This window comes from Arvicola amphibius, chromosome 18, assembly GCF_903992535.2.
Source record: "Arvicola amphibius chromosome 18, mArvAmp1.2, whole genome shotgun sequence".
In the NCBI taxonomy this organism is placed as follows: domain Eukaryota; kingdom Metazoa; phylum Chordata; class Mammalia; order Rodentia; family Cricetidae; genus Arvicola; species Arvicola amphibius.
This window is the reverse complement of record NC_052064.1, coordinates 20,748,514-20,771,246: the sequence shown is the minus strand read 5'-3', so window position 1 is coordinate 20,771,246 and position 22,733 is coordinate 20,748,514. Positions and strand designations below refer to the sequence as shown.

Below are 22,733 nucleotides of genomic sequence, written 5' to 3'. Positions count from 1 at the left end.
GTTTTCTGTCTAGAGTTTCCTCCACACCAATGCAAATTTTAATGATGAGGTACAGAGGAATAGCTAACCCTGTGCGGTTATCACAACCGTCACAAACAGTGGCAGAAGATGGGCTAATCAGGACCGTTTGCCGGGAGGTATGATTAAGCTAAATTTAATTCACCCAAAGATTCAAGAATGGGAACATTGCATGCTCTCAGAGGAGAGTTTTCGTTCCTAAAACCCTTCCAGAGACTGCTCAGTTTGAAACCAGCTCCCTTGAGTGTCCTAGGTTTGTCTGCAGTGTTACATTGTTTGTATACTTATGACTTAAGGGAGTGTTGCTATCTGAACACAAATAGAATTTCCGTGTTCATTTGGCTTATGATATCTTTATTTATGATTTGCGCAATTGTAGTGCCTTTTGTGGGGGAAGGGAAGAGGAGGCACTACAGAGGGAGACTCAATTACCCTTCAGAAACACAGCTCCGCTCAGTCAAAACATTAAAGTGGGAGTGAAAGTTAAACATTCGGTATATAGGGTTATTTTTTTTTTAAGGAAAATGTATAATAGTCTAGAATTGAATGCTTTGATATTTAAACATTGGCTGGTGAGTTGACTTTGCTTTGATAGGTGATACATTCAAACAATTAAAAGGCCCCTCTTCTGCCCTCTTGAGATTCCTGCATACACAGCCATGACTTTCCTGCAGGCTTTGAACTGCTAGACTTTGCTGAACACAGATGCTCCCCCTGGCTTCTATAAACTCCACCGGATGTCTGGGATGCATGGCTGTCAGGAAACATATATGCAGATGTAGGTGACCTTTCTTCCTTGAACGTTCAGCTAAGTCCTAATGGCCACACTCTGAAAATGAAGATGTTCTTCCCCGAGAACGTAAGGGTAAAACCAATTGAGTTGTAATATCTCAACATCGATATTTCTCTAGCAACAAGAAAAGCTTTCAGGTTTCCATTTAGGTGAATTGGGAGAAGAGTAGAAAGAGGAAAAGAAAGATGAATGGCAGAGAACTGCAGATCCTCTGTGGAGCCACGTGCACAGGAGGGTGGGAGAAACAGTCACAAGTCGTGTTATCGGGGTATGGTGAGCTTTTGTGGCAAGCTTTTTCTTGAGCTGTAGGCGCTGCAGATAGAAGATGGGACCCTTCAGATGCTCATTCCAAGACTTCCTCTTGAAAAAGTTTTGGGTGTTCATGGCAATGGAATGATTTATTAGACTATCCAGAGAAAAAAGAGTTTGCGCATGACTGGAGGCACCAAATTTCACAGGGCCAGGGTGGGAATATGAGTGTGTCCTGAGGGTAAGGGCAAGGCAGAGAGGATGACTGTGCAGACAAATGCTTTACTGACACCAGGCATGATGCCCGAGATATGAGACACTGCTTCGGTATAACTCTGTGTCGAGACAGGACTGACTGATCATCCCAGACCCGCATGTATTTGTAGCCAGATAGATGCACTGAGCTGCCTGATACAGAATCTGGCTCCCTCCTTCACTGTAAACTCAAGGGCTGCAGCTCACGCTCTCTATCATTAAAGGACCTTCAAATGGTGACTTCTTCCAGTCAACCAGAGATCTGAACCAGGGATGTGCCTTCCTCTTCGGTCATCCCCTTCCACCATGAACCAGGGGTGTACCTTTCTCTTTGGTCATCCCCCACTCCCATTTGAACATGCAGTTCTCTAGTTTGTTCTTGAAAGTTTCCAGGGTAGATTAACCAAGTTAACAGGGATGTCTCCTGACACTGTGAAATTTGGCACTATTCCTCCTTGTATACGGGCAGGATGTGGCCCTTTTGCAGGACTGTTAGCTGAATTTAATAATACCGCGCATTGCTTCAGACTCACAGCTAGTTGAGAAATTCGCTCCTGTGCACATCAGAGTATTGATGTCCTGCAAAAGAGAGAGAGAGAGAAGAGACAGGAGCTGGAGGTGCTGCTGTAGTATTATAGGGTGTTGCTGCTCGAATCTTTTTTTCAGAAGTATACCCTGTAGCCAAAGAGGCCATATTCTGACTGAAACAGGGATAAAGAGGAGAAAGGACTATGAGAATTAGAATCACTTGTGTGTAGTAGTACCCTGCCTATGTCAGAGACATTTTCCAAAAGCCGTAGTGAGTATGGAGTCTTGAAATCTTAGATACTTCCCAACGCTACATATAAGCACTATGCTGCTTTCTGTGGGTACCCTGGTGATCTAGATGGTTATGAAATGACAGGCAGGTGGGCACTATATACAGTGTATATTTTCTGGTGAGGAGGATCATTCTTGTCATAGGCACAGAGGAGCTAGACAAAGTGAAGTATTTGCATGCTACTTTAATAATGATGGGGTTTTTTTAAAAAATGTTATGGTTTCATATATGAGCATGTTATTGATGACATTTCTGTCCCTCTTTCCCTCCTCTATCTCCTCTCACATTCTACCCAGTTCCTCCCAAATCCATGAACTTTTCTTCCTTATTGTTACACATACAGTCACGTACACACATACACACACACACATACATACATACACACAGTATTCATTTGCTTCCTCTTTGCTTTGTCTTTGGAGATAGCAGCTTGTTATGTTGCCCTGGCTGGTCAGCTCAGCCTTGGTTGACAAATGGCTGTATAAATAGGTTAGGGCTGCCCCATACAACTTTTGAAGAAAATTAGGTGGTTTGGGGCAGTGCAGGGACAAAGTAGCCACATGTGGCCATTGGATAGTTGAAGTGGGGCTGGCGTGACTGAGGAGCTGAATGGTTTTACTACCATGAGGTTTTAATTGACTTGAATATAAATAAATGCAAGTGGCCAGTGGCTACCCAGTTGACTGCAGCTGGCCTATGAATGGCCTATACCATGCTTGGTATCTAGCAAGCTAATTGCAGTCATCTCCAGGGTAGTTTTCGCCATTGACTTTGTCAACATGTTTGGGATTGCTAGAAGTAGCAGACAACAAACCGAAAAGGTGTGAAAGAGATTGGAGTTTTAAGCATACCTGTTACGGTTGCGTGTAGCCATAATCCCAGTGTCCCCACGACTGAGGCAGGAGGTTCATGAGTTTAAGGCTAGCCTGTGCGATACAGAAAGGCACACCCTCTCTCTATTTTAAGCTTACGTGAAATATGTGTAATTGCATTGCCAGTTCATATAAATGATAGTGGCTTCTCAGAGAGCACCCAGAAGATGCTGATTTGGTTCGTGACAATCTGATTTTGTTTCCACAGGCTCCTTCATGCTGGTGAATGCTTCCGGGAAACCTGAGGGCCAACGGGCTCACCTGCTCTTGCCCCAGCTTAAGGAGAATGACACCCACTGCATCGATTTTCACTACTTTGTGTCCAGTAAGAGTAACTCTGCCCCTGGGTTGCTCAGCGTCTATGTGAAGGTGAATAATGGACCATTGGGGAACCCTATCTGGAATATGTCCGGAGACCCAACCCGCACATGGCACAGGGCAGAACTGGCCATCAGCACCTTCTGGCCCAACTTTTACCAGGTATGCACTTTCTTACCACTTCATGCCTTAAATCGTTTTCTGATTTCTACAGTTCTAAGTGGTGTTTCTGTTAGTATCATTAAAGAGTGTGTAAGAAGGTTTGTAATGCCGTAGTAAGTGAGACTCAGGCTGTTTGGTTTGGTTTGGTTTGGTTTAGTTTTTTGAGAAAGGGTTTCTTTCTGTAACCATCCTAGCTGTCCTGGAACTCACTCTATAGACCAGGCTGGCCTCGAACTCACAGATATCCGCCTGCCTCTGCCTCTCAAGTGCTGGGATCAAAGATGTGTGTTACCACTTCATGGTCCAGGCTATCTTTTAAAGTGAATCTTATGATTATGTGAGCAAAACAAAAACATAATTCAAATCTGTTTGTTTAGGCTGATATTGTTTTAAGAAAAAAAAAACAGTAACTTATGTCTTAGTTACTTCTCTATGGCTGTCATAAGACACCATGACAAAAGCCATTCATTCAAGAAAGAGTTTATATGGGCTTATAGTTTCCTAGGGTGAATCCGTGGCTACCATAATAGGGAGCATGGTAGCAGGCAGGTCGGCATGATACTGGAGCAATAGCTAAGTGCTTACAACTTGAGACAGAACCAGTAGGCAGAACATAAGACACTGGGAATAGCTTGGTTGTTTGAAGCTTGCCCCCAGTGATACATATCCTCCAATAAGGCCACACTCCTTCCAACAAGGCCACACCTTCTTATCCTTACCAAACAGTTCTGCTGATGAGGGTTAAGTATTCAAACACATGAACCTATTGGGGCCATTCTTATTCAAATCACTGCAAGCAGTGTTTAACAGTCTATCCATCAGTGTGTTATGGTTTAACAATCAGGATCCTTCAAGCCCAGCTTCTCTACCCACAGCTAGCACTGGTAATGAATGGGTTGGTTATAAATTCCTTGTTCAACTCCTCCTTATACTCCAGTACCTGAAATAATATCTGATATTTAATGAATGATAAATGTTTGTTGAGTGGAAATTAAAACATGGAGAAGGCACTCTTATTCCACAGGTACCTGATTCAACTCCTTTTAGATTGTACTTTGGCCATAAGTTTTAAAGTTTTTTTTTAAAAAAAGTTTTAGTGCACCTAAATTTATCTACTGTTAAGAATTTCTCCTAAAGACATAATGGAGACTGATTGCAAATAATTAACCATACAAACAAGAATATATACAGTAGCAAAATCAGAGGTAGTATTGTTTTCAGTAATAGGAGGTTTGTTAATTTATACTACCTCGACACAAAAGTTTGTTTAGGAACCAATGGGAATAATATTATGGTCTGGAGCGATGGCTCAGCAGACAACAGCTGCTCTTGCAAAAGACCTGAGCCTTGTGATATCCATACCAGCCATCCTTCACCCAGCTCCAAGGGATCTGACACTTTCTTCTAACCTCTTGTGGCACGCATACATGCATGCAGACAAAATACTCATACACACAAAATTTTCTAAAAGAAAAAAAGTTATAGATTACTTAGTGATATACTTAAACTTCCGTTAGACAATTAATAAAACAAGTATAAAGCAATGTGTTTAATTTCACGCTTATATTAGAAATATCTAATAAAGACCAAATGTGTTATAAAACAAATGCATAAAATGTGTCATCTCCCTAACTAATAGGATAACAAAGTGATTTTTCCCTTTTATGCATTATCATGTTATAAATTTTCTCCATTTGTGTTGTTTTTCCTCATAAAAAGACTAGTTTTTCCTCAAGGAAAATAATTCTATTTCATGAATACCTTATTTTAATATAAATGTATTAGTGACCAGTTAGCAATATAATTTTCAAATGTGAATTTTGGGGGCAGGGTTTAAAAAGCAAGCCAAGGCAGTGGGTTGGCTGGGCAAGGGTTCAGGGTGTCCTCATGTTGGATGGCTAATGTCTCTGTGTACTGAAGCATGGGGGTGGGACCCTCTCAGAGCAGGGAAATCTTTCTTGGGCATTCTTCCTCCTTCATGTGGAGCACACTCCAGGCTCATCCCCAGCTCAGAACACTGGGATATACGGCGCTGCATCAGGGTTTGTTCTGCCCATCTTTCTCCTAATGTCCTTCACTGTGGTCAGAGCTCTGCCCTCCTAAATCATAGAGCCAGTTTTTATAAGACCTTTCATCATGGTTTGGTATGATGTTGACCACAATCAAGGTTAGAATTTCTGTTTTGTCTTTTTTTGTACCTTGTTAAAGAACCATGCATATTCAATGAATGGCTTAATTTTTTGACCAATCTTAGCATACCAGGCTTATCAAAGGGATTACTCAACTACATTGCAGTAGGATGGTTCTATTTATCAGCCCTATGGTCATTTTTCATTCTTATTTCTGGAGCAGCTACTGCAAAAATGCTTTGCCTTCCCAATTATGGACCCAACCCAAACTGCAAGGCCCTCCATTCTCCCTCTCTCATTTACATTATTAAAGAGTGTGCAATTTATCAACGACGATCAGAGCGTGGTTCTCATAGCTTAAGGTTTGTGTAGGCCATGGCTTTCGTACCCTTCTGAGCCGCAATAACACAAAGCCATCACCTGGGTGGCCTAAACACAACACACTGATTTGCAGAAGTGTGGGAATCCCAGGGCAGTGGCCTTTCTCCTAAGGGTGCTAACTCCATCGTGGGAACACCATCCTCGCAACCTGATCCCTTCACAAAGGCCCCCTGCCTTCTGATGCTAGTACTTTGGACATTAGCATTTTACCGGCTGCATCATTAAGAATGATGTCATCCTTTGAACTGATGGCTTTCCAGCAATTCTGTAATACACTGGCATTTGGCATCTCAAAGGCATAAAGTGGGGCTACCCCTCCCTCATAGTTGCCCCTTTTCTGCTGAGGGGCAGTAAGCATCCAAAGCCCGTGCTCTAATATCAACATATACAATTTAATAAATAGCACATCCCCGATGATACAGGAGAACAGGAAACATAAGTAAACATGCAACCATCAGCCTTAAAGCCACCATCAAGACTTGCATTATCTTGTCTACTTGCAAGAGAGACAGCTGTATTGACAGAGATGGAATAAAGGGAAACCACCACCCAGCATAGCTTCCTTCCCACTTCCTCTCCCAAGGTGTCATCCAAAGTAGAGGGGAGACAGATAGGAGACAGGTCAACAGCGGTCAGTGCAGCCAGAGACGGGACTTCTGTGAGCTACAGACCAGCACACATAGGACAGATGCTGATTGTCTTTCAGTGCTCTTACAAATGTAGCACGATTAATAAAAACCCAGAGACAGATATTGGGGTTCAACCTGAAGGTGGGAAAAGCAAAACAGCCAGTCACTGGCTCTTACCTCTACCTCAGTCCTAAATGGTGATCCTGCCTTCAGGAATCTCAGAATGAGACTGTGTGTGTGAGCTGTCTCCTCCCATCTTATATTCCTCTCTAGTGCTGGAATTAAAGGTGTGCACCACTATTGCCCGGTTTCTGTGGCAGCTAGTGTGGCTACTGGGATTAAAGGTGTGTGCCAACACTGCCTGGTCTGGAAGACTGATCAGTGTGGCTGTTTTACTCTCTGATCTTCAGGCAAGCTTTATTTATTAAAATACAAATGAAATATCACTATATACAAATATGAATCATGGAGGTGGGGTCATCTGCTTTGGATGAAAAAAATTCATATAGTTTTCTCTGTACAGAGTCCTGTCCTAGACCAAAGATATGAACCTGATTATGATGACTAATAACTCTAATTTCAAAATATTGAAGCTGTGTTATTATATATTATATTTCCTTGGGGGGGCGGCTAGTGTATGGGAAACAATATCCAAATGATGTATTCTCAGCTATTATTTCTGGGCCCCAAACCTGGAGACCTGAGTATTTAAAGGAGACAGTGCCCATGAGAGCCTCTGCCAAGGAGACAGGAGTGAGGTCTCCCTCAACACACATCTGCTTTCTAACAGGAGCTGCACCGTCTATCCAGAGCACAGAAAGGAGCATAGATTTATATAGTTGTGAAATAGTATTAAGGTATATTCATTGATAGTTTCTCGTATAGTTTGGACACCAGTCACATGAGGACTATTGTTTTGTGTGTTGAGTTGTGGTGCTGTGGACCAGGATCTGGTGCACCACGCTAACCGTGAACTTTCCCAGCAAGCTCTACCCGCAGCCTGCAGTAAATATAAATTTAGATGGGGGAATGAACTGCTCCAAAAGACTTCCTATTTAATATCGGAATAGGCAGTTAAAGAAAACTCACTTTAGTAAGGCAGGCGTGGATATTACTGTCCACCATGGCCTTCAGTGGACAGTTAGAGTTTTGAAACATGTTTTCTCAGAGTTAAGCCTTCCTCTGCAGTCCTTTTGTGTGGCCCTTACTATTTATGGGAGACTACCGTGCAGGTACACTTACAATGGTAGCCTGCACGGAATACGGCTAATTGCAGGTTAATTATGGCTCCTTAAAACACAAATTGTCAAGTATTTGGTGATTAACACATACTTAATTCTGTAATTAATGTTTGGTCTAATTGTTGCTCCTCAGAGCTGCCCTGCTGGGGCTCAGAGGCTGTGGGGAAGTGCAGGCTACTCCCTGCCTAGGGGCACCTGCTTCCCTGGATTTAGACATTGACTTCCTGCCATTTGAAGAATATTCTCCTTTCACATCCACCTCCTTGACTTCATTGTCCTGAGAAAAAGAAACTGTTCCCTCTTTGATTGTGCCTCCCGTCCTCCCTCTCCTTCCCCCACCTTTCAGATGGCCCCAGCAGCCAGAGAGTACCAATCGATTGTTCTGAGTTCTTCCTAATCATGCTCACAGCCCCAGGGCCTCTGGACTCTTGACTTGCTTCTGAAAAAGGTGATACTTTCTTCAATCAAAGGTCGGGAAGGCAGGATGTTTCATGTAAGCTTCGTAAAGAGGAAACCCCACAGGTAGCCTGGGAACCTGTTCCAGACCTGCCCCTCCATGAAAGGGATTGGGAGCTCCATCTATAAACAGGAAAAAGTGGGGCTGGAGCCATCAAATAGGAGGGTGATGATTCCCTGGCATCCCCCTATTGAATCAGGTTTCTTAGGTGTGCTGATGGCCCTGGGAGAAGATTAGGAATAAATGTCTAGACTCTACTTTAAATTCTTTGTGTAGGAAGGACACAAAGGATTCTGTAAGCGGGGCGGAGGGGGGGGGGGGGGGGGACGGGAACCGGAAGGCTAAACCAAGCTTTCCCCTTTGCCAGCTGACAACTTTGCTGGTAAATGAGGAGTTGAGGGAATAGGAATGGTTCGATCTTACCCACCTCTTCACATTTAGCGTCAACTGTTATTCCCTGCACAGCTGCTGGGGTTTCTATACCATGTCTGCCATCCGCCCACTCATTTTTCTCCCAAGTTTCTAAGTGCCCAGAAGCCTGGACACAATGACTACCTAGAGAAGGGGTTTCCAGAACTGTCTTCTGCTCCTCTAACAGCTGTAGAAGGCATTGGCTGGTCAGCGAGGTTTAGTCAAGGTGAGCTGAGTCTTGTTGTATAGGCTGGCTAGGGATCCAGGTGTGTTTCTGAGACTCCAGGAGGGGACAGGGCAAGAGTGGGCCCAGCTGGAGTCTGGCATCAGCTGTGACTTTTCCAAAGCATCTCATGGGTCTGTTCCCTGAAGCATGCTCGGGAGATGCGGAATCGACATGCTCCTGAAACCCGGCCCATGCCTCCTCCACTCACATAATTCCATGCCTGTGGCCCTTGCTCTAAGTGCAAGACAATTAAATCACTTTCTGCCTCTGGGACAACCTGAAGAACCTGATGTGACTGTCCCTCCAGCATGGACGTGCATCTGCGCGTCTGCCCCAGACTCGACATTCTGCTCTTCTACAAGATGAACAGTGTGGTTTAAAAACCCAGTGGGGACCCAGGAGCCTCTCACTTTATTATTGATTTGGACCTGCATTCCAGAGATTTTATAATTTGTGTGATGGTCTTTTAATCTTCACACCGTGTCTCTTGATTTTTTTTTTTTTTTTTTTTTTTTTTTTTTTTTTTTTTTTTTTTTTTTTTTTTTTTTTTTTTTTTTTTTTACAATTTGCCACGTCTCTAAATCTCAATTCTCGACTTGTATTTGACATCAAAGACAGGCACCTCTGCTGTTGTGGGTACTCTCACACCTCGGGTGGCTGCTGCTGCTGCTGCTGCTGCTTGCTTATCTGAACTGTCTCTTGTAATTTCCTGGTTTTGTTTTGTTTTCTAGTTTAATTTTCTTGTATCCTGCTGTATATAAGGAGGAGATGAACTGCGATCATATCATAGTCTTCTAAAGGGAAAGATACCATCGCGTACTCACACAGCATACACATACACACACACACACACACACACACACACACACACAGAGTCAGGTACAGCTTAGGGGTCTAGCACTTGCCTGGCATGTGTGACACCCTGATTGCCTTACTCCAGCCTGACAATCAATAGATGAAATGGATAAAGAGCATTCCAAAGCACCAATAATTAATTCCATTGACCTGTTGCTGTCCTGTGAGTGTCTTTTTGTAACAAGACATTATATTCTCCGATGCTACACCAATAGAAATGAGCACTGAAGGATTTTGCTCCGTTGTCTTTCTTTTTTTATTTTGTTACTGTTATTGCTTGAAAGTGGATATTATAATATAACTCAGGTGCCTTAGTCTCTTGAATGCTGGAATTACAGGTGTGTGCCACCACGCCTAGATAAAGAATTACTCTCACCCCTTTTCTGTAATGAATGTGGAACCAAGGGGTTTGTGGGTGCTCAGTAAGGCTCTTGTGTTACGCTAAAGCTGCCTGCTCATAGTGCTTAATGTGAAAGCTTTCTTTGCTTTTGTTATGTTACAGGGATGCTTCACGATTTGTGTTTCTATTTCTCTATTTTTTTAAGGTTTATTCAATTGTGTGTGTGTGAGTGTGCACGCACATAAGTGTTGGTGACCATGGCGGTCAGACATGTCAGATGCCTTGAACTGAAGTCACAGGCATTTATGAGCTTCCCAATATGGACTAGGAACTAAATTCAGGTCCTCTGCAAGAACAGTACCCAATCTTAACTGCTGAGCCACCTCTCCAGCCCTTACATGTCTTTTCTTAATTCACCTAGCAATGCAGAATAAAACTTACCGAAAATGGGTAGGACCTGCCTTTGGGTTTGATCTGAGTTAAAACCAGCAAGGACATGAAGACAGATACACTCTTCAGCTGGGTGTCTAGGGAGCTGGCAGGGGGTTTGCACCTGAACATTTCCCTTGGCGTGGGTGAGCAAACCCCTGTCTTTGCTCACATACATGGGTATGGGGCAGCAGGGAGGGGGGCTGACTTTGCTCTGTACTGAAGCAGGGAGGATAAGGATACTGCAGTGTTGGATAGCTCCCTTCTTCTTTGTCAGGCTTCACACAGAGGAAGGGTTGACATCAGCCACCGTGCACAGGCTAATGCCAGAAAGGCATCTGAGGAGCAAAGGAGAGCACACCCAGTGATACAGCCGATCTGGCAGCAAAGAACTGTCCCCAAAGTCTCTGAGGACTGTGGGAAAAGCAGCATCCGTCTGCTGAGATGTTATTGGAGAGAATTAGTGAATGTTGAGTCGGTCTCCCGGTTGTAGATATCTGAGCCATCGGGAAGAGTCTGAAGAAAAGATGTAGGGATCTAAAATAACCCAAACACTACTACAGGTAATTCTCAGTCTGTGCAGTAGTGAGGTTCTGTAGACATAGAATACCGACTTGGTGCATACAGTCGTCTCCCTTTGAAGGATTAGGTCTGGAACACTGACCACATCCCTTTGCCTGTACTCAGATCTGTGAAGGCTCAAGTTCTTTCTTTAGCATAGTTAGCATATTTGCATGTAACCCAGGCATATCCTCCTGGGATCTGAATCCTTAAATCCTGTCTGGATTACTTATAATCACTCCTCTCACAGTGCCCTGCTATATAAATAGATGTTCTACTGTTATTGGTGTAATGAGAGCAGCATAGAGTCATGCCACCCTGAACGTGCCCAATCTCATGTGAACAAAGACAGCATCAGAAGTCGGTGCGTGTCTCATACAGACCTGTGTTTGTATTAAGATATTTCTCATCCTCAATTGAGTTTGTGGCTATAGAACCAAAGGATTCGGGAGGCTTCCTGCACCGTACCATTGCTTCTGTGGTTCCCAGCAGCCTCTGGTCACAGTGTGTTTGGTCAGCCCTCAATTCATGGCCTCACTTATGTTAATTTGTATTGCTTAGTTAACACTGAACTTATAACAGCACAACTCCTCTTGCCTGGGAAAACCTTATTTAGCACAAATGCTTCCCCTATAGGTCTCATCAAGAGCCTCTTACACTTAAGATCAGTTGCCGACAGCATTTCAACACTACATTTTGAGCCATTTTAAAATGTGATATTCCAACTGTGAAAGGCGAAGGCTTTAATAAGGAGACTTTTTTCCCTAGCCGTATGAAAGCTCGCAAGAGAAAAGGCATTGCCTTGCTTGACCTTAGTTAGGACTCTGTGTATTGGGCAATTCAGATCTTTGCTACTCTCTGCATCTCCACAAATGACCATTAAAATGTTGCAAAGATTAATCTGAGGGTTACATAGAAATTTAGGGAGGTTGCAGATTTACTGCACAAAGAATTGCTAAGTAATAAAGCTGGATTGTATTTTCCATTAAGCCAATCCCAAGAAACAAAGAAGACATAAAATTAAATACTGCAAAGAAATTATTCTGCAATAAGGATGGCTCTGATTCTGTCATATAATCACAGTGTAGATGGGACTAGAGGTTAATGGCTTTCTATTTTTAAAAAAAAAAAACAGATTGGGGGGCACTGGAAAAATGTCTGACTATAACTTTCTTGCTACAAATTTAGATCCCCAAAACCCAAGTGCAGTGGTGTGCTCTTGTAATTCCGTCCCTGAGGAGGTAGAGGTAGGGGGATCCTGGAGCTAGGTTGTCCTAGGTTTGTGTAAGAAAGCAAGCTGGGCCAGCCATGGAAAGTGAGCCTGTAACCAGCATTCTTTCATGGTCTCTGCTTTAGTTCCTGCCTCTTGATTCCTGCCAGAAGTTTCTACCATGGCCTCCTTCACTGATAGAGTATGATTGGGTTGTGGAAGCCAAATAAACCCTTCCCCAAAATTGGTCATGGTGTTTTTATCACAGCCACGAAGACCCAAACTAAGACACACATTTACACATGAAATGTGTGTTTTGTTAAAAACCAAATGTCTTTGTTATCTTTAGTTTTCAGTTTGGTGCAGCCAAGAGTCAGCTGAGAGGGAAGCATCTATTAAGGAGAAATACTGTTGAGCACTTTGGTCTGTGGGCATGTCTGTGGGGGATTATCTTCATTGTTAACTGATGGGAGAGGGGCCATCATAGTGGGTGGTTCCATCCCTGTGTAAAGAGTCTTAGACTGCTGAGAAAACATGAGCCTGAGGGAAGGAGCCAGCAAACATTGTTCCTCAATGCCTTCTCTTTGGGTAGTCTTGTCAACTATACACAAGTTGGAGCCATCTTAGAAGAGGTGGCCTCAATTCAAATAAGAAAATGCCTCTATTAAATCAGGTTTTAGACAAACACGTAGGGCATTCTCTGAATTAGTAATTAATGGTGCAGGACCCATCCCATTGTGGGTGGCGCTGGTGGTCCTGGGTTTCTATAAGAAAGCAGGTAGAGCAAGCCAGTAAGCAGCACCTGTCCATGGCCTTTGCCTCAGCTCCTGCCTCCAGGTCCCTGCCTGGTTTGAGTTCCGGCTTTTTCTCAGCGGGCTGTGATTCAGGATATGTCAGCCAAATCAGCCACCCTCCAACTTGCTTTTGGTCGTGGGGTAATATCATAGCAATAGTAATCCTAAGACATGTCTGCTTCAAGCTCCTGTCCTGCCTCAGCGATGGGCTGTGACCCGCAAGTGTAAGGTGACATAAACTCTTTGCTCCCCGGGGTTGGTTTTGGACAGCTCTGTAGCCATAGAATGAAACTAGAGCAGCAAGCAGACAGTAGTGTGTGCTCCAAACCCCCTGATGGTAGGCAGTTCAGCAGGAAACAGGAATGAGGCTGAGATATTAATGTTTAAGTATTACATTTTCTCAGTAGTTCTTTTTGTGTTAGAGAAAATTTTGACTTGTGCATTGGATTTTGTTTTACTTTGTACAGCATGCCGGGGTGGGGGGTGTTCTATAAAATAATTAGCGTTTATTGTTTAGTTTTGACAGGTTGCAATTATGTGTCTTAGAACCTTGGTTATGATATTCCAAGCCATGGTGGGCTTTTAAAAGAACTCTTAATGCAATAGACGTGAAAGAAAGCAACGGAGCGGGGTTGCTGCCTGCCATTACTAGGGCGGCAGGCATATTGTATTCAGCTGTGACAAAGTATTGCTTTTGACATGTGCTTTCTTGTTAACCAGAGTAATGACAGTGTGCCGGAAAGCCAAGCAGGAAAAGGCTCTGAAAGCAGAGAGTAAATATTTCAGGCTGTGCGGCCCACACGGTCTCTGTGGCAACTAGTCAGTTCTGTGGTGGTTGTCTGGGAACAGCCGAAGCCAAAATGTAAATGCGTTGAACATGGCTGCGATCCAATAAAACTTTATTGATGACGTGGAAATTGGAAATTCATATCATTCTTCTCCATTGCACAGATTCTGATATTGTCTTGATTTTCCTCCTGCTATTGAAAGCTATAAAACTATCCTGAGCTTGATAAACGAACAAAGTAGAAATAGGTGGGAGGGCAGATTTGGCCTCTGGCATTTGTTGCCAATTCTTGTTTAAGATTTTATGTTGTTAAAATTATGTCATCTGTCAGGTGTGGTGGAACACGACTCTAAACCTCTGCACTGTGGAAGTCGTCCCTGAAAACCACAGGATGTAAAGGAATTCACCAGGCCCACCGGGTCTTAAGAAACATGGGGCTCACTTCCTCATTCTGCCTCCCACACATCCGTTGTAACAGGTGCTGGACAGACACATAGGTCTAGTTGAGATTCCCTTCTGCTTCCTGGGCTGTCTCCTAATTGACCTTTACCTCTTGAATGATTTGCATATAAACAAACTAGCCAGAGCCTCCAAACCCCCTCTTTGTCTGCCGCCCCCTTTCATGTCTCCACGTGTCAAACAAAATCTTAATCTGTGGCTTAAAAACTCTCCCACATAGCTCATGTCCTTGTCCCTGTACCCCATCCTTCATAGTCAAGAACACTGCAGTAAAGAAACCCCACAATACTCGTATTCCTTATACTATATATACATGTGTGCTACATGTTATAGATCTGCTTATACCTGATATTTTGGTAACTTGACAAGAATCCATTACTTGGAGGGAGAATAGCTTCAAGTTGCATACTAGTTGTGCTAAATATTGTGTGACTTTAGAAAAATTATCCAATTGGTCCCCAATTGGTAGACCAGTTGGTACTCATCACGGTTGGCTTTGGAAAACTACATAGTGAGTACAAAAGATGCCTGGGCTGTAGAAGTGTTTCAGCTGCTTAGTCAATCAATAAAAGTTTAAACTAAGCTTCTTTAAAAGTCTTGGTTAAAAGTACCCTGAAGAAAGCCAACCCTGGCTAACAAAACAGGATGTTTTCAATGTATTCATTTGTGTTTTGGTAAATGCCAACCTGCCGCCTGTGTCTGCAGATCCTCCCCTCATTCCTTTAGGGGCTTAGCCCAGTGCTTGCTGTGGATCTCTGCATCTGCCTCCATCAATTGCTGAAGGGAGGGTAGAAGGGGAGGAGGAGGGGAAGGGGAAGGAGGAACATGAAGGAATGGGATGGTCAAGATGGGGAAAATACAGAGAGGGAGAACAAGGTAAAAGATATCTTGAATGAGGGAGCTATTATGGAGCCAGTGAGATACCTGGCATTAGGGAAATTCCCAGGAATCCACAAGGATGACCCCAGCTAAGATCCTAATGGAGAGGGTGCCTGAACTAGCCTTGCCCTGTAGTCAGATTGATGGCTACCTTAATTGATATCATTGAACCTTCATCCTACTTAAAATATTTTTAAAGCAGTAGTATTTGGTTTTTCCCTAGGACCCTGGGCTATCTGTTCTCAGGTCACCCAAGCAGTGCGGATACAGGTTCCATCCTGTGGAGTAGGCCTTAAGTCATATTAGATTTTGGTTGGTTACTCCCACAAGTTTGTGCTACCATTGCACTAGGTAGGATGTCATTGTAGATCCAAGAGTTTGTGGCTGGGTTGGTCTTCACATTTTTCTTTTGGTAGAGAACTTTTCTGTACCAAAGATGCTAGCATGTATGGGTGAAGGCTCCATGTAGACCCAAATCAATTTTTTCACATTTAATGCGTGGGTATTGTCAGTTTATGGAAAGCAACTTACGGTCTTGGCAACAGCCTGGGTTACTTTGGTATTCCATGGGACCCCTTTGGCCAACAACTTAATTAGATGTAACCCAATCCTCATACTAGCAGCTTCCCTTTGGTAACAAGGGATGTCTCCCCCATTATTTAACAACTTCATTTAGATTACCTTCATATATGTATGTATTTTAGGAAGTTTCTATTGTATTAGGTTTTCATACTACTGTTTAAATGGCTCTTAATTTTACCCGTCTCTCCCCATAGTCTCTCCCTCATCCCTCTCTGTGTTCCCCTTCCTCACTTGATCTTCCTGTTCAGTACCCTCCTACACATCCATAACTATCTATTCTATGTCCCTTTCATAAGGAGATAAATCTCTTTCTCTATATCTAGTTCCTTTCCCTATATCTATGCACTATAGTTCTATGGATTATACCTTGATTATCATTGATTTAACAGCTAATATCCTCATATAAGCAAATATTTTCTCTTCCTGGGTCTTGATTACCTCACTCAAAATGATTTTTTCTGCTTCTATCCATTTACCTGCAAATTTAATGATTTCATTTTTGAGTGTTTGTTTGTTTGTTTGTTTGTTTTTGGAGACAGGGTTTCTTTGTAGCATTGGAGCCTATACTGGAATTCACTCTGTAGACCATGCTGAACTCTAACTCACAGAGATCCGCCTACCTCTGCCTCCTGAGTGCTGGGATTAAAGGTGTGTGCAACCACCACCCACTGGTTTCATTTTTAACGACTGAGTAATACTCCATTGTAGAAATGTACCTCATTTTCTTTATCTGATTTTTCTGTTGAGGGACAGCTAGAGAGTTTTTAAATTCTGGTTGTTGGGAACAGTGCAGCAGTTCACATAGTTAGCCAAGTGCCTGTGTGGTAGGATTAAATGTCCTTTGGGTGTATAGCTGGATCTTGTGTTACAGCTGAATCTTGAGGTAGATCGATTTCTATCTTCCTGAAAATCTGTCATACTGATTTCAATACTGGCTATACAAGTATGTACTCCCACCATCAATGGAGGAGTGTTCCCTCTACAACCTCCCCAACATGAACTGTTACTTGTTTTTATTGATTTTAGCCATTCTGACAGACACAAAATGAACTTTGAGTTTTCATTTTGTATCTATCAGAATGGCTAAAATCAATAAAACAAGTGACATCTCAAAATAGTTTTGATTTGCATTTCCCTGGTGGCTAAGGATGTTGACCATTTAGGTGTTTCTTAGCCATTTGAGTCTCATCTTTTGAGAATTCTCTGTTCAGATCTGTTCCCCATTTTTAATTGGGCTATTTGTTTTCATGATATCTAGTTTTTTTTTTTTGAGTTCATATATTAGCCCTCTGTCACATGTGCAGTTGGTAGAAAATCTTTTCCCATTTTGTAGGATGCTGCTTTGTCCAAATGGCCATGTCCTTTGCTATGTCATGATAACACATTAATTAATTCATTGTTGATCATTGTGCCTGTGCTAATGGTGTTCTCTTCAGAAAGACTTGTCCTGTGCCAATGAGTTCAAGGATATTGTCCCCTTTTTCTTGTTAGGTTCAGTGTATCTAGTTTTATGTTGAGGTCTTTGGTCCATTGGAGTTGAGTTTTGTACAGGGTGATAAATATGGGTCTATTTGTATTCTTCTACATGCAGTTTGACCAGCATCATTTGTTGAAGATGCCGTCTTTTTTTCCATTGTATATTTCTGGCTTCTTTATCAAAAATTAGGTGTCCAGGGGCTGGAGAGATGGCTCAGCAGTTAAGAGCACATGCTGCTTTTCCAGGGGACCCAGGTTTAATTCCCAGCACCCACATGGCAGTTCACAACTGTCTGTAACCCCAAGATCTGGCATCCTCACACATACATTTAGGCAAAATATCAATGCACATAAAATAAAAATAAAATGAATTATTAAAAATATTTTTAAAAAACAAGGTGTTCATGGGTGTGTGGGTTTATGTCTTGGTCTTCATTTTGAATCCATTGATCAACATGTCTGTTTAGTGTTAATACCATACTGTTTTTATTACTATAGCTCTGTGGTACAGATTGAAACCAAGGGTAGTGAATCCTTCAGCAGCTGTTTTATGATTCAGGGATGGTTTAGTTATCCTGGTTTTTTTGTGTGTTTAAGCTAAAAAGTGCTCTTTCAAGGTCTATGAAGAATTCCGTGGGCATTTTGGTAGGGATTGCCTTGAATCTATAGATTGCTTTTGATAGACTAGCCATTTTTACTATATTTAATCCTACCAACCCATGAGCATGGGAAGTCTTTCCTTCCTTATATCTTCTTCAGTTTCTTAAATGTCTTAAAGTTTTTTTTTTTATCATATACGTCTTTCACTTTCTTGGTTACAGTTACCCCAAGATATTTTATATTGGTAGAGGTTATTATATATTCCCTTGATTTCTTTCTCCTTTTATTTGTCCTTTATATACAGAGGATTACAGATTTTTGTGAGTTAATTTTTTTATCCAGCTACTTTGTTGAAAGTGGTTATCTATATGTTGATTACATACATTACATGGTCACAAAACTATGTAACCATGGTTAACTATATAATCATGGGGGCTTCCTTTCCTGGCCTAATCTATTTGGTGTCCTATATGCTTCTTATACCTTGATACCATCTTCTTTAGGTTAGGAATGTTTTCTTTTGTGATTTCGTTGAATATATTTTTGTCCCTTTGATCTGGGTTTCTTTTCCTTTCTCCACAGTGTGCAGATATGTTCACATAATAACAATATATCAAATTTATGACATTCAAATTTTAAAACATTATCAAATTAAAACATTATGTGTTGATGGAAAATGAAATAGTGTCTCGTATATTTATGGCGATTATGTAAACAAATACAGTCTTTATAAAAAGCAACCTGGAAGCCGGGCGGTGGTGGCGCACGCCTTTAATCCCAGCACTCGGGAGGCAGAGGCAGGCGGATCTCTGAGTTCGAGGCCAGCCTGGTCTACAAGAGCTAGTTCCAGGACAGGCTCTAGAAACTACAGGGAAACCCTGTCTCGAAAAACCAAAAAAAAAAACCAAAAAAAAAAAGCAACCTGGAATTATATATCAGGAATCTTTAAAATATCCACAATATTTAACTATTGGGTTGTGGCAGGGTTGCTGGGCTCTAGTGGAGACATATTGTCCTGGCTGTTAGTGTGTTTGTACACTGGCATTTACACACCTGGGCTTGGCAGGATTGTGATTCTAGATGTAGCTATCTGGTCTTATCTTCTTTGGGTGGGTGTTTTGTTTCCTGGTTTCTGTTGCCCACTCTGGTTCTTTTTTTTTTTTTTTTTTTTTTTTTTTTTTTTTTTTTTTTTTTTGGTTTTTCGAGACAGGGTTTCTCTGTAGCTTTGAAGCCTATCCTGGAACTAGCTCTTGTAGACCAGGCTGGTCTCGAACTCACAGAGATCCGCCTGCCTCTGCCTCCCGAGTGCTGGGATTAAAGGCGTGCGCCACCACCGCCCGGCTCCCACTCTGGTTCTTAAGGGAGTGTGGTGGTTGCGTATTTCTTGGTAGGAAATTCTTCTGGGATTTTTATAGGTGTGGCCCCAAGGGGTTCAGAGGAAATGTGCCTCTAGGTGTGGCGGTCTGATGCTTAGAACTGAGGGTGGGCCAGGTTGGGTGGGGGACAGACTCGGGGGCGGTTCCAGGATGGAGGAACGTGAAGTGTTCCATCCGGATTTGCTTGGTCCCCTGGGAATGGGGCACAGAGCGAGGAGAGACCTCAGCGTGTGGTCTGCTACAGACTGGGGATGAGCCTGGGAGATTGCACTGGAGGACCTGAGGGACAGGTGAGAATGTGCAGTTATCCCGCCCATTTCTCTGGCTGGAGTGCACCGTTGCCACTTCCCTGAGCCCCCTGGCAGCTCTCTCCACAGCCTGTTGTGTCAGTCACCTCTGGTGTGCAGCTGGCCACTCTCAGCCAGAATTGCTTTTAGGGCCTCAAAATTATTTTCTTATGCCTGCTTTTGACATCTATCTTTGTGTCCCTCGTTCACCCTCTTACAGAACATAGACATAGAGAAATAAATTATCCTGGCCCCACCGCAGGAATATCCAGGCAGTTCTTCTCTTCCGTTGGCTCATCAGTGGAGAACAACATATTAAACTCGTGAACAGGACAGAGTTTTATTTCATCTCTGCTCTTCTGCGGGGTCCCTCTCTCCCCCGTGTGTGTTATGTTTTATTATCAGGGCTTTCTCGTGCAGAGCTGCGAGCCTAGGTTGCTGGGTTTTTGGGCTTGCAGTCTGGACCCCTGCTCTTAGCATTTCCATCTGGGGTTCTGTGGGTTGCTGTCTCTGGTTTTGCATAAACACAAACAAAGCAGTCTTAGGAGCCAAGATTTTGCTCAGTGTGCAAGAATGAGCACATGACGTGTGGAAACAGATGGAGTTGAGGATTACTGCGACTCAGACTCACCGCCTGCTTCAGACAGATACATCATATCCAGACGACTCATCTGTGGAAATACGAAGTTCTGGAAAATATGGTTCTATTTATTCATATTTTTAATTAAAAATTCATGTAATATAGTATGGATTATGCTTTATATAAACTGATGTTTGTGGAGCGGCACCTGGTACCTGCATGGTGCTTATAACATCTTTTTAGTAGATAGTTATGTAATTACTTTTAAAACTAAACTGCTTTGCCATCAGTGTGACACACAACAGTGAAAACCAAGGACGGTCATCCTGTTGACACGGCACCCTGTTTCCCAAAGCGGGGATAATTTTCCAATTGTGGTATGATATCATAATCGGGTGTTGGCAAGTTGAAATGTTCAGTTCTAAAAGTTGCATGTTGCTGCATGGATGCATGTATTCCTGCACACACACACACACACACATAGACACACACACACACACAAAGATGCTGTTAGAGAAACTAACAGAGATGACTTGGGTTGCCCTTTTCGAAGACTGATGACCCTACTCCTGTGCCCTCTCCCCATCTCTTAGTCCTGGCACCCATTAGTCTGGCTTCAGTTCCTAAATTTTGACTATTCAGAATATTTCATTCATGAAATAAGGTGGGGTGTAATCCTGTAAAATTGCCCCTTTTTCTTCTTTTTTCTTATTTATTTATTTATTTGTTTGTTTGTTTGTTATGTATACAATATTCTTTGTGTGTATGCCTGCAGGCCAGAAGAGAGCGCCAGATCTCATTACAGATGGTTGTGAGCCACCATGTGGTTGCTAGGAATTGAAGTCAGGACCTTTGGAAGAGCAGGCAATGCCTTTAACCTCTGAGCCATCTCTCCAGCCCCTCAAAATTGCCCCCTTTTTTAAAAAAATCAGCACAATTCCCTGAAGATTCGTTCGTGCTATTGATTATGGCAGTGTTTAGTGCTTTTTCCTTGCACAGTAGTGGTCTATGGTGTGCTGGGTCCGGGTATATGTGGTCCATAGCCCATCTAGTGGTGCTAGGTTCTGTTAGCTACACAGTAAAATATGCTCACCATAGACAGCATAGACACAGAAGAGAGGTGGCCGTGCTTCCTGACGACTTCTCTTGTCATCACTGCGGTGAGGATAAGTAGAACGGCGCAGCTGCCACTGTGGCAGCCAAGAAGCTGAGAAGGGGGTGCCTGCCTTCCAGGCTTCCTGCCTCCCCTCTTCTCCATCTGGACCCCCAGCCTGTGAGATTATGCCACCCACGTTTAGTGTCAATATCCCAATTACTTATCTCTCTCAAGAAATACCCTCGCAAAACACGTGCAGGCATACAGGGGTGCTGTAGTCACCGATCTGGGGCATCGCCCTTAGCCATCGTAAGTGCCCCCCACTTTTCTTAAGGGGAGCTACTTCTTTGATTTATCCCTTCCCTCCTCCATGCCTTCCTTCTTTCTTCCTTTCTCTTTTTTCTTTACATTTTTCTTCCTCTACTACTCTTGTTCTTCAAGTATGTTTTCCCATAGTATGTTTCTTCAAGTATGTTTTCTAAATTTCTCATAATTCTCGAATAGTGTGGCTCTCCTAAAACAAGCTCTTATCCTTCATGTCTCCTCTCACTCCTCCCCTCATCCCACCTCTTCCTTAGTCCTCCCCTTCATCCCACTTCTTCCTTAGCCCTCCCCCTCATCCCACCTCTTCCTTAGTCCTCCCCTCATTCCACCTCTTCCTTAGTCCTCCCCCTCATCCCACCTCTTCCTTAGCCCTCCTCATCATCTATCCTCCTCTGAAGTGTAAAAACCTAGAATCCCAACTGTCTCATTCTGGTCAGTCACTTTCACAAATGTTTTCTAAAGAACCTTCAATCTTTGCCTCTCAATAAAGATATCACAGTATGTGTGGGGGGATGGGTATCACAGATAGAAAAACTGTATTATTTTGTGTGATGGTTTACATAGCCTCATTTAAGTTTTCTGATTTTTTTTAAGACCCTGGTACTTTAGGCCCCTCTTCAGAATGACTCCACAGTGCTTTCTTCCCATATCCATCCTCACCCGTGGGTTCGCATCGCCGCACAGGTGACTCCTTAGGCAGGTGCTGCCCAACCCTGCCTCTGCCCTTTTGCTTTCTTGGACTAGACCGAGTTCAGCCTTACTTGTACTTGAGGTTTAGAGCCTGGAACACTGGTAGGCAGGTGTTGGCCACCAACTCCTTTTCAGTTGTTGGGCAAAATAAATGGAGGGATGAGCGAACACTTATTCCTCATAATGGAAGAGACTCTTGCTACAATCCTTACAGAAATGAGTGGATCATGTTAATCCCTGTGTTGGCATTTCACTTGTGTCTTTAATAAATAAAACTTTCCTGAAGATCAGAGAGTACAACAGCCCCACTGGTCAGCCTTACAGACCAGGCAGTGGTGACACACACCTTTAATCCCAGTAGTCACACTAGTTGCCATAGAAACTGGGTGGCACCTTTAATTTCCGCGGCGCACACCTTTTAATCCCACCCCTAGAGGGGATTATAAA

General features: G+C 43.0%; 1 protein-coding gene across 1 annotated transcript in view; it reads left to right on the top strand.

Annotated features, from left to right (window-relative positions):
- Ptprm (protein tyrosine phosphatase receptor type M) overlaps nucleotides 1-22,733 on the top strand; it is a 670,047-nt gene that overhangs the window by 241,552 nt on the left and 405,762 nt on the right. The window contains exon 3 of the mRNA XM_038315433.1: nucleotides 3,216-3,487. Within this exon, the coding sequence (XP_038171361.1) occupies nucleotides 3,216-3,487 (272 nt within the window). The remainder of the gene's footprint in view (nucleotides 1-3,215; nucleotides 3,488-22,733) is intronic.